General features: G+C 42.2%; 1 protein-coding gene across 1 annotated transcript; it reads right to left on the bottom strand.

Annotated features, from left to right (window-relative positions):
* Positions 1–8,388: 8,388 nt before the first annotated feature.
* LOC125902406 (ras-related protein Rap-2b-like) lies at positions 8,389–12,340 on the bottom strand. The gene has a single exon (XM_049598717.1). The coding sequence runs from the start codon at positions 11,995–11,997 to the stop codon at positions 11,449–11,451; it is 549 nt and encodes a 182-aa protein (XP_049454674.1). The 5' UTR covers positions 11,998–12,340; the 3' UTR covers positions 8,389–11,448.
* Positions 12,341–16,287: the final 3,947 nt, after the last annotated feature.

Genomic DNA, 16,287 nt, shown 5'->3' on the forward strand with positions numbered 1-16,287 from the left:
ATTCTGTATAAACAAAAGTAGGTAGGCGGCATTTTGCTGCACTCCCCGATTTTGTTTTTATACTGCCAATGCTGAAAAAAGACTGATTGGGCTTTCCTGCAAATTTGCACAATTCCTATCTAAAAAGGGCTAAGGAGAGAGGAGGCTTTCAGAGGAGAGGGATGCGAGCATAAATATATAAAATATACCATATCCAGCCTGTCTTATCTTTTCAGTGAACAAAAAAATAAGATTGTAAATACAAAGCTATGGGTTTGTTGAACAAGGGTGAAAAAAAAAGAATTTGTTTGCTCTGGTCCATCAGAGCAGAAGAAAACACCCTTTGCTCTTCTGGCTTTATATATAAAGCACTGTGAGGAGAGCTGATCAGAACAGACAGAAGTGAAAGATGAAGACCTCCGTGGCTGTGTTGACTTTATTCCTCCTCTACCTTAGAGCTGCTGAGGTGCACCAGCTGGATCACCAGACCGGACAGGGCAACACCTCGAAGATTTCCACCATCGAGGCAGCTTGTCTGTGTGCTGGTGACGTAACAGGGAGCCAGGCAAACTATTGCCAACTTGTTGTCATGTTAAGAGAGCTGGAGGCCAAACTGAAAAACACTGAGAGGCACTTAGAGGATCTGAGGGGAGAGGTCCAAGGTGAGAACATACAGTAACTACACAATACGTTTTAATTATGTCTTGGAGCAGGTATCATTGACATTGTCTTCAGTTTGGCTCAGGTTTAGTTATCTTTAAAAGCACATGTGAGAGGGATGCTTTCAGGGCAGCTTTCTGTCAGAAATCTTTTCATTTTAACCCAAACTATGATCTTTCCTAAACCTAACCATGAAATGTAAACTTCTCTCAACAACTCCTCATTTTCATGTAGCCTCTCAAGGTAAGCGGGTGGCATTTGGAGCAACTATCAGCAATGCTGGAAACATCGGACCTTTTAACACTGACATCACCCTGACCTACAAAAATGTGTACTCAAACACAGGCTCATACAACCCTGCAACAGGTAAACTCACCATAACCAAATACTATCTTTGACTCTGGATACAATGTAAAGCAAAACATATGTAACTCTCTGTCAATCATCCTCAGGTATTTTCACTGCTCCAGTCAGAGGAGTCTATTACTTCAGCTTCTCTGGCCATAACATATCATCTAAAGCAATGGGGCTGCAACTGATGAAGAATGGAGTACACACGGTTACTGTGGTCAACCACCCAGCTGGAAACCGCCACGAGACAGCAACCAATGGCATGACTCTACAGCTTGAAGTGGGAGACCAGGTGTACGTGAAACTCAGCCAAAACACCTGGATTTTTGATAATGAAAATAACCACAGCAGCTTCATTGGTTATTTGTTGTTCCCTCTGTAAGTGAAAGGGGAATGTAGTGCTTGCTCCATAAACTGATGAGTATATCCAACATACTCATTTTATCTCTCATGTGGTTGCCAGCAATTCCAGAGAGCAGCTTCATTGGTTATTTGTTGTTCCCTCTGTAAGTGAAAGGGGAATGTAGTGCTTGCTCCATAAACTGATGAGTATATCCAACATACTCATTTTATCTCTCATGTGGTTGCCAGCAATTCCAGAGAAAAGTATCTGGAACTTTAGTAGCTAGACGCTTGACTGTGTTTGCAAGACACTCCGTAATTTTGTCTGTTAGCTGGTTGGTGCTGGGCAGATGATGTAGAGCGGGATTTTAGAGCTTCATTGTTAGGAAATGGTTGCCTTTAAGTGTTTAAGACAGCTGCTTGGGAAATTTGAATCATGAATTGCTTTTGTTTATTGTTTACTGATATCATGTTTGCAGCTATCAAGTGTTTTTATGAATAAAGCTACTCTGACTCCAGCCTGAAAAAATGCTGCCATCATTTAAAAACTGCAGACTGCCATTTCCTTTTCATTTAATATGAGCTAAAATCATGACATAATTGTAATATAACCAGTTTGCTTAATATATTAGCTTTATAAATGTATGTCCGATTCACACTCAATGAAAATGTAAATGTAGTCATAGTGGTTTGCAGTAGGGATGTCCTAGTCTCGCCACCAGACAATCAGAGATCTCCCTCTTCTGATAGTCTGGGGACACTACTTTCTAAAGTGTGTTTAACACACCGGCAAAAACGGCCGGCAACAAAACAATGCCTCTTGCATTTTTGAAAAGAACACGCCTTCTCGGAAATGTGTGCTCCCCCTTTTCTTGTCCGCAAGGAAACAAACACACAGAGAGCTTGAAAATGGATGCCGAGAGATTAAACTCCGTTTTATCAAATGTGTGCTCATCCGTGAAGAAAATATTTTTTCCAGGGGATTTCTTAGTTACAACATGATAGAGCTAACTGGAGTAGTTTCATGTCGTATCCGACAACGGGAGGCTTTTAACAGATGACGTCCTGATGTTAGCTTTGCTGCTGCTGTTAGCTGTCCCTGTCAGCTGCAGCCTGATGCTTTGTAGACATGGTGATTTCCCAAAACTGAATAAATACCACACATAGCAACACAAAGCTGCTTTGCTAGCTCAATCATGTTGTGACCAAGATATCCGCTGGAAAAAATAATTTTTTAATCACGTTCATTTTTCCCACTGAAGTCAATGGACTGAGGACCTGCTGTTAGTCTCCTAAAGGGGCGTGGTGGTCGCGAACCCCACGTGACACTGATACAGGAAACTGACTCGCAGTGGACCGTCTTGGTTTATCCACCATCTTTGATTGCATAGACCTCCATGTTAAAATGCCCAACTTTACAGCACAAATAAACATGTTTACAGCCTGGTACCAAAACGGCTTTGACTTCTATAGCTGATTTCAACATTCATCACAACTGTACAGGGGGTGAGTTGGTTTATAATTCACTACTTTACATTTTAATAAGGCCCAAAATTATGCATGTTCAAGGGCAGGGCCTCTTGAGTGACAGACTGTCTGTGAGGCGTCGCTGCAATCTGAGAGGCCAATCCAGAGCGTGGGTACCTGATCTGAACCTGAGGGGACCCGATGGGACCCTTTGAAACCCGACAGGTCGTGTCGGGTTCAGATAACAAATCAGAAATTTTGCTTGTGCTCGGTTCGATTTCGGCCCAATTGATATTTGTTGTGCTATGGCCTATTCAAGTGCTGGAATGCTGTGCGTAACAGCAGCCTTTTGATGGTCATTTACACACTGTGCATGTGTGATCACGGTAAACTGACAAGCTGTAACCATGACAACAATAACTATGTCAGGTAACAAACTGCGTCGGGCTCGGGTCGGGTTCGGACTTAGAAATCAGAAAATCTGTCGTGGTTGGGACGGGATCGGTTATAATTGTCTCTGACTCAGGTCGGGTTCGGTCAGGAACATGCAGCCCGAACCACACTCTAGTCTCATCCACCCCTTGCTCCCACTCCAGCCTCTTGTCCAAATATGGTCACCAAGATGGCTCCAAAAAAGCAAGATGGTGTTGGCCAAATTGGCAAACTGGAGGCCTCAAAATGGCAGTCCACAAACCAATGGGTGGTGTCACAGTAGCTATGTCCATTATTATATACATTCTATGGCAGTGTGTGTGTGTTGTCAGCTGTCACATTGGTTTGAGTCGACGTGCTTCAGTGGCTCAACACCAACAGAGGCGTGAAAACTCTTCAGTAGACGGTGTTGTATAGGAGGAAGTATCTGCAGTGGTTGGAAGGTGGAGGTGTTCTGAGAAAAATTATCTAATCTCTTTGAATGTTACAGTCTGTGTCTCAGACTCTGGGTCCAAACAGTTCATAGACTACTGTGAATTAGTGTCATATGATCCCACTAGCTTCTTTGCTCAAGTCAAATTATATGGAGCCACTGCATGCACCGCAGCCACACAAGTGACACTATTCATCCTTTTTCCCACCGTGTCACTCTCCTTCATTTTCTAATAAAGATTTCACATCAAAGGACATACTTCTCGGAGAGTTACAGGACTGTGGTGAGGTCCTGTGTCACGGGCACCCGAGGGAGGACGGGCTGTGACAGATGATGCAAATCGTTTATTTCTAAATGGTTAAGAGGAACTGCGTGTCTGTTTCAACATATCATAGATCTGAGAGTGAAGTTACCGCAACACAGGAAGCACTCTATCATCCACCCTTCCTTTACCCCATACGCTTAAAAAGCCCAACGTATCAGTACGCTGCAGCTGACTGATTTGCATGCAATGAAATGCTTGTGTAGAATGGGTTATAGGCAAGAGAGGCTTCAGACTAAACAGGTTAAATGTTGCAGGAGATAAGCTGAACGGAAAATTGCTTTTAACTGACATGTATTACACATGTTGTACTATGCCAGGCAGATTGTGAAATTCAGGATGAACAGTGAGGTTTGTGTAATATTGCAGTAAGCAGAGGATGCTGACAGATGTTAGGCAAAACCTCCAGCTGCGAAAACTGTATTCTGCTCTAATGCTAAATCTCAGCACAACAGAGCAATGTGCAATAAATACACAAGCACTTTAGCACTTAGATTCTTACAGGTTCTTTGTCAAACCACTGTATTGTCAAAGTCAAATATAGGCAGCACTCTGGGGGACAACAACCTAGCAGGGACAGAAAAACAGAGATCTGTAATTAATGACCATGCACACGGGACCTCCAGAACTCTATGTCACCAATAAACTCTGCTCAGTAACACAAAAATTCAACCCTCAAAACTAATCAACTTTCTATTAAACAAAGCTGCTTCCAGAAACAGCCCTCTTACCAAACTCATCTGTCTTCCTACAAACTAGATACCAGAGCAAAAACACAACACATTAGAGCACACAGCCAAAACCAGCACACAGCTAAACCAAATCACCTAATCAGCAAGTACAATCAAGGATGTGCCTGCTGTTACCAAAGGTACGAACACACTTACCAACAAATCAACCTGAGTGGACAGGCGCTCAATTGTCACATGAGGTAGCAACACAACTACACTGGGCCAAATAACCACAAAGCCTCAACCTCATCTTACCAACACAGTGATTTTCAGCTTCAGATGAGCCCCCACCTGTTACAACCTGGCTCCTAGGCTGCAACAAGGATGGGAAACGAGACGAGTTCACAAAAAGTTAAAAACACAGACACACAGAGCCAGATTGGCGAGCTGATCCGAGGTGCCCGATTTTCCGCCACGTAGGGGTAGACATATTGGCAGAACCTTTTTGGTTTATAGAGAACGAGGCGCCCTTCCGCCACAAGAGGGGCTGTTGATGACGCCACACGTGCGAGCCACTGGCGGTGGATAGACAGGAAACAGCTGATAGCAGGAATGAGCAGCTAGTAGCAAGAGGGAAACGCAAACCTGACAGACACTGTAAAGATGAGCAACTGGGGAGACAAGGAATTGCGCGCCCTCCTTGCCCTCGCAAATGAAGTCAAGTGATGGGAATGGTGACGAATGGGCCAACTTATCGCCCAAGGACTGACCAGCCGCGGCTTCCCTCCCACGTCACTGTTTATGTCACACGCTGAGCCACACATTTTGTCATCCCCCATTGCCCCGAAAAAAACACCAGAGAGATCGACCCAATCGATTAGTAGACGACCCACTGTACCTCCGAGCCACAGCTGCCCCTGGGGTCTAACTGCCAAAGAACTTTTCACCATTCGTCTTTATTGTGCACTATGTTAGAAATTAAGTCTCTTCTGACTGAACTTTTCTCACCTAGCACCACTGGACTCGCTGAAGTTACAGCTCAGCCGAGGAGGAAGCTATTTAAGGTTAAATCTCACGCTGTCACGAGCGCGAGCCTCTCGTCCATGAATAGATGCACGCTTCCTTCTGCACAGTGATATGGTTGGCTGGTGTAGTTCAGTAGAAAGAAAATGGTTCCTACATGAAACTGGTCACAACAAGGTCTGTGGATTATCTTCAGTAACCTGGTCACGATTATTGGAAAGACAAGCATTGCTGTTGAGTTTTTCAAATGTATTTTTCTTAATACTAAACAATGTTTGCCTGTGGTTGGACGAAGGCAGAGTGATGATTGACTTTATTTTATATTTTATGTTTGTCATTGTAAATAGTTTTATCTGTAGTTTAGTAGATTGAACGTAGTAACTCATCTGTTGAGTTGTGGTGATATAGTTGAAGGTTTGGTGTCACTGGTGGTTTGGGTGATTTTCTTTTGGAAAATGGGTTTATTTTATGTGTAGTTTTGGTCATCCACAGGCCTATACATTGATGCGACACACCCCCTGCAGCAAGACACTCAAACTTCTAATTGTTTTTATAAAAGTGCTGTCAGGGACTCTAAATTTAATAAAAGCCTGTTATGGCATTTTGACCCACACTGACTGTTGGCTTTGTTATTTAAGGTCACCTGTAGTTAGATCAAAGTGAGCTGGGGTGTTGCATACAGTTGATATCTCTACCACACACCAAAACAATCTGGACTGATAAATAGCACTACAGGTAACAGAATAAAAAAGGGATTTTTTTAAATCTATTTTGGTGTGAACTGTACCTTAAATATGTTTTCATGTTGTTTTTTGTGATGTTTACTATGTGAAGCAACAGACTGTAGCACTGTGGCCAAGGCAAATCCCCTCAGGGCCAGTTAAGTTTACTCTCTTTTAAATGCAGTCCTGCAAACGGACAAATGTACTTCATCAGGATCATGTTTTAGTATCTGCATACACTGTAAAACTAATACTGCTGTGGCTGGTTAAGATGGTTGCTTTTATTCATTTATTCATTTTCAATAACCACTTATCCAGTTGAGGGTCGTGGGGGGGCTGGAGCCTATCCCAGCTGACACTGGGTGAGAGGCAGGGTACACCCTGGACAGGTCACCAGACTATCACAGGGCTGACACATAGAGACAGACAACCATTCACACTCACACCTACGGCCAATTTGGAGTCACCTGCATGTCTTTGGACTGTGGGAGGAAGCCGGAGTACCCAAAGGAAACCCACGCTGACAGGGAGAGAACATGCAAACTCCACACAGAACGGACTCCCCCACCCTAGATCCGAATCAGGAACCCTCTTGCTGTGAGGCAACAGTGCTAACCACTGCACCACTATGCCACCCCTGGTTGGTTCTGACTAACATATATTGAGTTAGGTGGCTCACTATATAAATCTGTATTAAATCTGTGTACATTTGTATTCATGTTTTACACATTTGCACAGAATATTGGAGAGCTTTAACACTTTAAGGGGGGGGTGAGTAACAAGCACATTTCCCTCTGAAATGTAGTAGCAGAAAACATAAATGCTCAAAAAATCAGTAAGCACTGACAGTCACACTGCTCTTGCTCACTCTACTCATTTAGTTACGTAGTGTTTTACATCTGTGAAGCAAAGTGAACACTTTTACTTGATAGTATCTGAAACCAGTAGCTAAGCAACGAGCTCAGTTTGACACATCTATCTTACAGTTTCTTTTGTGCTCTGTTCCCTTTTTTATCTTAAAAAATGAAAATGATCCACGTGTCCTCGGATACTGCAGGATTTTTGCTTGTTTTTGTGATGACGACCAAATGTTTGACACATAATAGTTAAAGTTAGCATGAGCTTTGCATGTGATTCCTACCTATCTGCATGTTACAACAGCCACTATTACTTTGTTTAGCTTCTTGTGTGTGTGGATGAGAAGCTTCATCCATTTTAAAGGTGGTACAGTTTTCCAATCAGAAAGACACGAAGGCCTCCTACTTAAATTAACCATTAAAATAACATGCGCTGTATAAAGCTGGGGTAATTTGCTGTGATATTAGACTTGGACATAGTTGCTCGTAAAATTCCAGTCATCTCTTAAAGGAGATGAATGAATTACCGCACAGTGCTTACGAATTGTAGCTTCGATAACCAGACAGTTGTAGCTACTGCAGATAGCCAACATGAAAACAAAGTAAGCATTGCTGGACGCATTGAAGCAACCCTTTCACATCGGACCTGAATGGTATGAGCATGTCCTGAGACTGAATTCGGTAATCTGACCTTGAATCTCTGTGGTTAGAGGCATGCTTGAGGCAAGCAGCTCATTGGCCGGTCTGAGGAGTGGCTTACCAAATACCAGTCTACAGTATGTATGGCTGATTTAATTTGGCTGCAAACAGAAAAAGCCCTCTCTGTCCTCTGCTACGCAGCCTAGAAAACATGCGGCGGGAAGAGGGGAAACGGCTCTCCCCAGCAAAACACACTTACTGGAAACCCTACCCACTACCCAAACAACTGGACTGAGGAGTGTTTTATTCACATGGGCCATGATCACTTACTTAATCATACTAGCAAGGTGTTGAGTGCGATTTATCCTCAAACAGTAAACATTTAAAACCTGCAAGTCTTTAAGTTTTTGTAAACAAGTGTCAAATATGGCGTCCAGTGCAGTGCTGCGTTTATTACCACGATATCTAAATACCAAGAAAAGCCCAACCCAATCACCAGACTATCATACATTTGGACATTTCATATGTTGTGGATATGTTGAAACTTTATGTTTCTTTACATTTCAGTTTTCAATTTTATGTTGTGACAATGCTGTGGTTGACATTTGGTTAGTTTTATACACAACACCCAACTGTTGAGGGTTAAGAAAAGTTCAAATTTCACAACTGGAGATGTCCTGACTTCTCTCACAAGGTACCTGGTTTGAGGCCACAGACATGATTGGAAATGTCCCAACATCTTGTTAAAAAATATCTACTTTTATCGCCACAAATGCGTCTGGAAACGTCCTGACATCTCATACAGGATACCCGGTTTTAATGCCACAAACATGATTTGAAATGTCCTGATGTCTCATTAAAAAAATACCCTGTTTTATCCCCACAAACACAGCTGGAGAGGTGCAGCTGTCTTGTTAAAAAACTGGTTTAGTGTCACAAATACAGCTGGAAAGGTCCCAACGTTTTGTTAAAAAATAGCTGGTTTTATCACCACAAACACGTCTGGCAATGTCCTGACATTTCTTACGAGATGCCAGGATTTAATGCCACAAACATGATTGGAACTGTCCTGATAAAAAATGCCCGATTTTCTCATCACGAACATGACTGGAAATGTCCCGATGTCCCGTTAAAAAATACCCTGTTTTATCACCACAAACACGTCTGGATATGTCCTTTTGTCTGATTAAAAAAATCCCTACTTTTATTGGCACAAACACATCCGGAAATGTCCTGACATCTCTTAAAACATAGCCAGTTTTAATGCCACAAACATGACTGGAAATGTCTCGACGTCCTGTTAAAAAACACCTCGTTTTATCGGCACAAACACGGCTGGAAATGTCCTGACGTCTCATCAAAAATACCCACATTTGTTGTCTCGAACAGCAGTCTGCTGTTTGGCAGCTGTCTTGCCTTGCTGTCACTTAATCTAAGCTATGTCTCTTTAGAAACTGATATGATACATAAGAAATGCACAAATGAAACATATTTGTGGTTGCAGAAACGAACAATGCCAACGTGTAATTCTGGCGAGGGGGGTGGAGAAGCCACAGCGTGTCTGACACAATAGAAGACTAATCAACTGTCAACTAATCTATTTTTTTTTTAAATTAACTGATAAGTGTATAAGAAGTCCAAAAAGTACTGCAAAAATGTGCATCACAAGTGTCAAGGTGACGTCTTTAAACTTGTTTTGTGTGAAACCCAAAGATGTTAAACAGAGAAAAGCAGTAAATTCTCACATTGGTGAACCTGCAACTGCAAAAAATGTTGAAGTTTTTCCTTCAAATATTATTTAAAGGAATACTTCACCCTCAAAACGACCATTTGTATATCAGTTAGTCATAATGTTCTACCTTTCATTTGTGAAATAGCTTTGTTTTTCTTGCAACTATATGAAAACATCCCTAAAAAAACACAGTACTGGAGTCTGGGTTTAAAGAGAGCATAGAAACGTTTTAAATAGTGTTGTTTTGGGAAGTACGATAGGACACATGAGACTTGGATTAAACTGCACTAATTGTGTGAGAATTTGTAAACGGACGCTTTGATATAGTTTCGCTGGTCCCCGATCAATCATTAAATAAAAATGCTCGCCCTTTTCCGTGGAGGCATGAGAGATAAACAAAGTTCTCTCCACAAACTCAAAGTAACACATTGTGACTAACTGATTTACAAATGGTCATTTTGTGGACGAAGTTTTCCTTTAAACTAACACACTGACAGCTAAGTTAGTGGATCAGTTAATGGACTACTTGTTTGAACATTTCAAATTGTTTAAAGGGACAATCACATTCAAAGTACCCCAAAATGTAGACACTTTATGTTACCAGCAGAGACAAGCACAGCACACAGCGTTACGTAAAATGCATTTTGTATTACAAGTCTTTCAAACTGACAGGTGGATGGCAGCAGATTTCGTCCAAAGGGAGAATTACAATTACGTCAAGTCAAAAATGTCACTTGTTTTTTTTTTTTTTTTTACAAAAGAAAAACCTCTAGATAATACAGACAAACATGGCTTGCCATTCACTGAACCAAAATCCTAGTAGGTTAAAGTTACTCTGTTGTTCACGTCGGACTAGTACCTCGAGAAACGGCCTGAATCTGACCCTGAAACAGCAGGTTTGATACAAGCTCGGCTTCCTGACAGTAAAATAGGAAGAGGCTCTTCCCACTCTGACACCAAACGAAACTAGAATGTTCACTGAAAACTGCTAAAAAGTTCTGATTGCCATCAAGACGCACTGCAGAGGAAGTAGGGCTCATCAGTTGGCACAGTCACAGGAGTTTTCTTAGGGAAGGCACTTGACATGGGGGTCGTGGGGGTTCCCCATGCAGCGACAGAAATGCACTAAGGTCCTCGTTTTGTGCACACTGAGGAGGGACATCGTCAGCTAAGTGCAAGTTCCATGATAAATCCACTTTCACCAGCCCGGAGAGGGGAAAAGAACAGAAATATAAAGTCGTAACACAACTCCAACACAGTCCACAAATACAGTATCTCTGCGCCTCTGGGGTCACACTTGAGCTTTTGGGGAAATAAATCATGGGGATCTGATTTGAGTAACCTGTGCAAGGCTTGAGCGGTGATTGATACGTTTATGAGCGATATTTAAGCGCCTCCTGCCCTTTCATTTCAGCACAAAAAGACCCTAGAGGTGCCCTAGAAGCACCGCCACCTCCCCAACACAGATGGACCCAGCCCAGAAGATAAACAGTACAACAAATTAAACCGCAAAAAAAAAAAAACAACAACCAGAGAAGAGGTGTCTCTTAGGTTTCACAATAAGACATTCCCATTGAGGCACATTTCCAGAGAAGTGTCATATACAAAGCTATAAAAAAATCCCAAAACATTCAAGTACTTTGTCATGTAAACACTTTTCCAGACTATAATACATAATCGATTGTTGTCGTCGTCGATTTGTGTTTGTGTGCAACAATAAGACAACAGTGTGAGGAGAGAGAATAGTTTTGCAAAAAGCCTGCAGGACAAGTTAGAAGCTCAAATTCAGCCCGGATGCACTGTTTGACTATGTGTGTTTTAGAGCAGGACACATGAGCAGCACTGGTCGCCACCACTGGGAACAGTGGAATAGTTCATCTGTCTGACTATCTCTGCAAACAGCTCATCCACTGATCCTTTATTTTTGGCTGAGGTTTCCATAAACGGGCAGTTCCAGTCCTGGGCCAGCGCCTTGCCTTCCCCGGAAGACACCTCTCTCTCCCCCTCCAGGTCCACCTTGTTTCCCACCAGGATCATGGGCACCCTCTCGTATCTCTTCACCCGGATGATCTGGTCTCTCATGGGCTTGATGTCCTGGAAGCTCTGCTGGTTCACCAGGCTGTAAACCAAAATAAAGCCCTGGCCGTTCTTGATGTACAGGTCTCGCATGGAGGCGAACTGCTCGGTCCCCGCCGTGTCCAGGATCTCCAGCACGGACGGAGAGGAGTCCACCTCGATCTCCTTCCTGTAGAAATCCTCTATCGTGGGGTCGTACTTCTCGATGAAGGAGCCCGTCACGAACTGGACCGTCAGCGCGGATTTCCCGACTCCACCCGACCCCAAAACAACCACTTTGTACTCCCTCATGACTAAGGGGTAAAAAAAAAATAGGCAGACACCTCCTTTTTTTTTCCAGCGACGAAGCCTGCTCTGCTCCCACCCGCTGACCAGCCCCGATGTTTTCAAACCCAGCAGGCTGGGAAGGCTGCGCTCTCGCTCGGATAGGAGTCAAATCCCACGCCGGCAAATCCTCCTAACCTGCTGTGGAGCGCAGATCCGAGGAGAATGACCGCTCCTGGACATTAGCGTGGAAAATTAAAGCACATTTTGATGGCGCTGTATTGTGCAACGCTGCTGGGAAGCGTGATCGCTCCTCTCCTCTTGCATGGCGTTTCCTGCCCACATCCTCAGCGCGTCAAAAGCCGAGGCTCAGTTCCGTTTTCTTAAAGGAGCCGTCACCCGAAACCCTCAGTCACAGCCGTCAGATGACCGCACAGATACTGCAGCTGTGTGCATGTCTGACTGCGGCCCGGCCTGCTGACCTCTGTCCTCATGTAGCCTGCTTCCTGTGTGCACCAAAGGTCACTGCTCTCAGCCGACAGCATGTCCCTGTAGTTATGATCATTAGAGAGCATGTATGAGGTCATTCTGTAACCAATCTGCATATGTCATCGTTTCTTCACAGCATGGGCAGGGGAGTAGCACCAAATTCTGGGCCCTGTGCATAAGCAGTCTCTGTGCCCCCCCTCCAGCCTTCCTCTCTTGATCCATGTCACTCCCATCCAGCTTTTTTTTAATTATTATTATTTAACAAATTCTTTTTCTTTCTTGGAACTAGGGGTGTTCCTGGCGACTAATTTCCTGTCGAAAATTATAATTAAGGCCAGTTGACTAGTTTAAAGTGCAACTTGCAGGTTATTTTTTTTTTTTAAAAATATATACATAATCTTGTCTGAACATTGCCATATGAGAAGTTAATTCAGAATTTATTATGGTTTAAACGACATAAGGGCACAAATTCAGAGGAAAAAGTGGCTCTTTTTTAGCTCCTCTTCTAAAAACACTTTTTTCCCCCACATCGCCTGATACTACGTCACGAGAGGGACTCTGCGTCCTTGACCCTGCCTCTGTCCAATGCGCAGTAGTAGGTGGTAGTGAGTCTGAGCAGTAGTAGACTTGTGAGCTAGTATTTTTTCGGTTGTTAACAGTGCATTTCACCATTTGTGATTATGCCGAATTATTGTGTTTGTGCAGGTTGCACAAACTCGAATCTGTCAGGACATCGAGTCCATCATTTCCCGGACAGAAAAAGGAGTGGAGTTAGTTTTCGTGCCTGGGTGCATTTTGTGCAGGTGAAGAGGCGCAATTTCACGACTTCATCTGTGACCAAAAACGTGGTCGTGTGCAGCGCTCATTTTGGACAGGAGTATTATGTTCCTGGCGGAGCCTGCCCACCCTCACACATACCCCCGAGGCACGGCGTGGTCTCTTGGACGCCTAGCAGGCTCGTAATTATAAGCCTGTGGGCCGTCGTATGCATATGAATGTACATTTTCAACCTCTTCAGTCTCAAAACTAGTGCTGGGATCCATGTTTATTAATGTTACACTCAATCAAACTCAGCTGGACTCCCTTATGCTACATCACTTCCGGTTAGTGGGTTTTTAGATACGGAAGCAAAAACGACCCCAAAGTCACTGTAGTGTGTATATGTTTTTGTTTTAATCGAGTTTCTACATTATTTTCCTACACATTTATTCACCATGGTCTCCAACCTGCAAGTTGGGCTTTAAACGAAGGATTATTCTTAAGTACTTGAACATATAAAAAATATTGTGAACATTAAGAGCCCTTTGAAGCCACAGTCTTCAACAACCATGTTGGATTTTAAATGCCGCTGAAGTACGAGACACATTGCGCCGTGCGGTATGAATGTGAACATGACGGCAACTCAAAAGTTAACCACCAAAATAACATCTAAAATAAATAAATTGCCTCTGAAATGTGGCGCACATTGAAACTTGCAGGTTATCCGACAGAAATGATAGCAATTCACTTTAAAGTTCATAAAACAAATAAATTCTAATTAAATTTCAGCTGAAATGAGAGGCATTTTGCGCTGTGCAGTATGAATGTAAACCCTGCACATTATCTGATAACAACTCACTGAAGTTAACAAATAATATAACCCTAGCATTTTAAGTCTTGTGTGTGATTTATCCTGGCTTCATATGAGCAGAGGAAATCTCTGCTTGTCTCTAGGCTAATTTATACAACGTAAAATGCCATAGGCTTGTGCTAATAACATTAGCATGTTGTATTTGTTTGGAAAACGTGTTTAGTAGAAGACAGTTGTTTTGTCAGTGAACCTTGTGAGCTGTAATGGAGCAAAATTTTGCAACGTTACCTTTGTTAAATTTTCACATAGCTATAGGTGAACTTCAACAACGTAGCCAGCAGTCGGTGTGGGTCAAAATGCCATAATGGGCTAATAATAAATTCAGGGTCCCTAACAGCACCGTTATAAAAGCAATTAAAAGTCAGAGTGTCTTGCTACAGGGGCTGTGGCGCACCAATCTAGAGGCCAGTGCACTGGAAGTATACTATCTGTGGATAACCACAACTACACACAAAATAAACCCCTTTTCCAACAGAAAATCACCCAAATGAACTCCCACAGCATCAGCTACTCTCGTAACCGGAGGCCAACACCAACTGCAGCACCAAAAGATAAAACCATATGTTAATAAGTTCAATATACTTATTATATACTCAATATACAGCTAAAATAATTTACAATGAAAAACATAAAACATAAAATATAAAATAAATGTCAATCATCACTTCGTCCAACCACAGGCAAACATTGTTTAGTATTAAAAACACTCATACCTTTCCTCTGCCACTTTCCCTGGACTGTTAGGACCCTTTACAAAAACAATAAGCTGTTGGCAGACCCATATTTTGTAATTTTGTAATAAAAAATACAACTTCAATATTTACACTAAAAATACTTCAGGGTGTGTTTGCTACCGTCACAATGAAATCTATGTAAAACACAAGGTCTGTTCAGCTCACCAGGCAAGCATGTGCACAGGAGTGCTCACAGATCAAGAATGAAGCTCTCACACCTGTGCTCCATGAGCCTCTCAAGTCAGGTGCTCTCACCTTGATTAGCCAGATTTCTCCTGGGTCCTAGTCATATAAAACCAGGGACAACAGCAACATTTAACAAAAGTAACATTACAAAATACGGCTCCATTACAGCTCACAAGGTTCACTGACAAAACAACTGTCTTATACTAAACATGTTTTCCAAACAAGTATAGCATGCTAACATTATTAGCACAAGCCTATGGCATTTTACACTGTATAAATTAGCCTAGCGAGTCTTTACATTATTGTTTCTTACTTGTGAAATTAAAGTAAATAAAAGCTTTGTTTCCACTGAGGGAAATGGTTTCTCGTTATGACATTAAATATTTGCAACAAAACCACACTTTTCATCCAGGCTTCTCGAGAGCTCTCCTCCCATTTGGCCCTGGGTAATCAGTCCCACTTTCCCCCCCACTATGACACCCCTGCACATGGGCTACTGGTGGAGGAGGTACTCAGACCTTTTCCTTTTGTTAAAGTAGAAATAGTTTAATTTTATTTATTGTATTTGATATAGACACCATTGTTGCACTAGACTTGCTCATTTCTGCACAGGAATCTCATGCACTCAGTTGTAGCAAAATGCTGATCTGCAACACTTGCTCACAGGAGGCTTTTTAAAAAAGTTAAAATAGTAAAAAGAAAGAAACATCCACAAGTACATAGCCTACACAAAAATACACCCACAAACTGGCAAGGACACATTCACAAACACACAGAGATATGTCCACACAAAATACAAACTACTGTTGTGTCTGCTGTAACATTAAGTGTGAGAACAATGCTGCTTCTCTTTCAGCCACGATTTAACACCTCTATTAAAAATATTGTGTTACATTGCAGTTCAGTTGGTAGACAGTACCAAAGTTTTACTCACTGTAATACTGTAGTATAGAAGTGCTCCTTTAAAATCCATTGCACTGAAAATGTAAACGGATCAAAAGCAGAACCCATAATGCAGATAAATGGCCCCTGTACTGTGTGTGCCTGCTATTCTGCTGTCTGTTGAGCTAATTATAGCTAATTTTATATACTGTTGGGTAGTTGAATCCATGACATATTTTGCATCACATTTTATAAGATATTTATTTTGTGTGTAAAATCTTGATATGTACAAATTAATGTCGAAGACTAAAGTATAATAAATAATATTGCCTGTGAATTGTAATGAAGTAAAGATATGTTTTAATCTGCAATTACAGATGTGCTCAAAGATATAGA

The sequence above is a fragment of the Epinephelus fuscoguttatus genome, linkage group LG15 (assembly GCF_011397635.1).
Source record: "Epinephelus fuscoguttatus linkage group LG15, E.fuscoguttatus.final_Chr_v1".
In the NCBI taxonomy this organism is placed as follows: Eukaryota; Metazoa; Chordata; class Actinopteri; order Perciformes; family Serranidae; genus Epinephelus; species Epinephelus fuscoguttatus.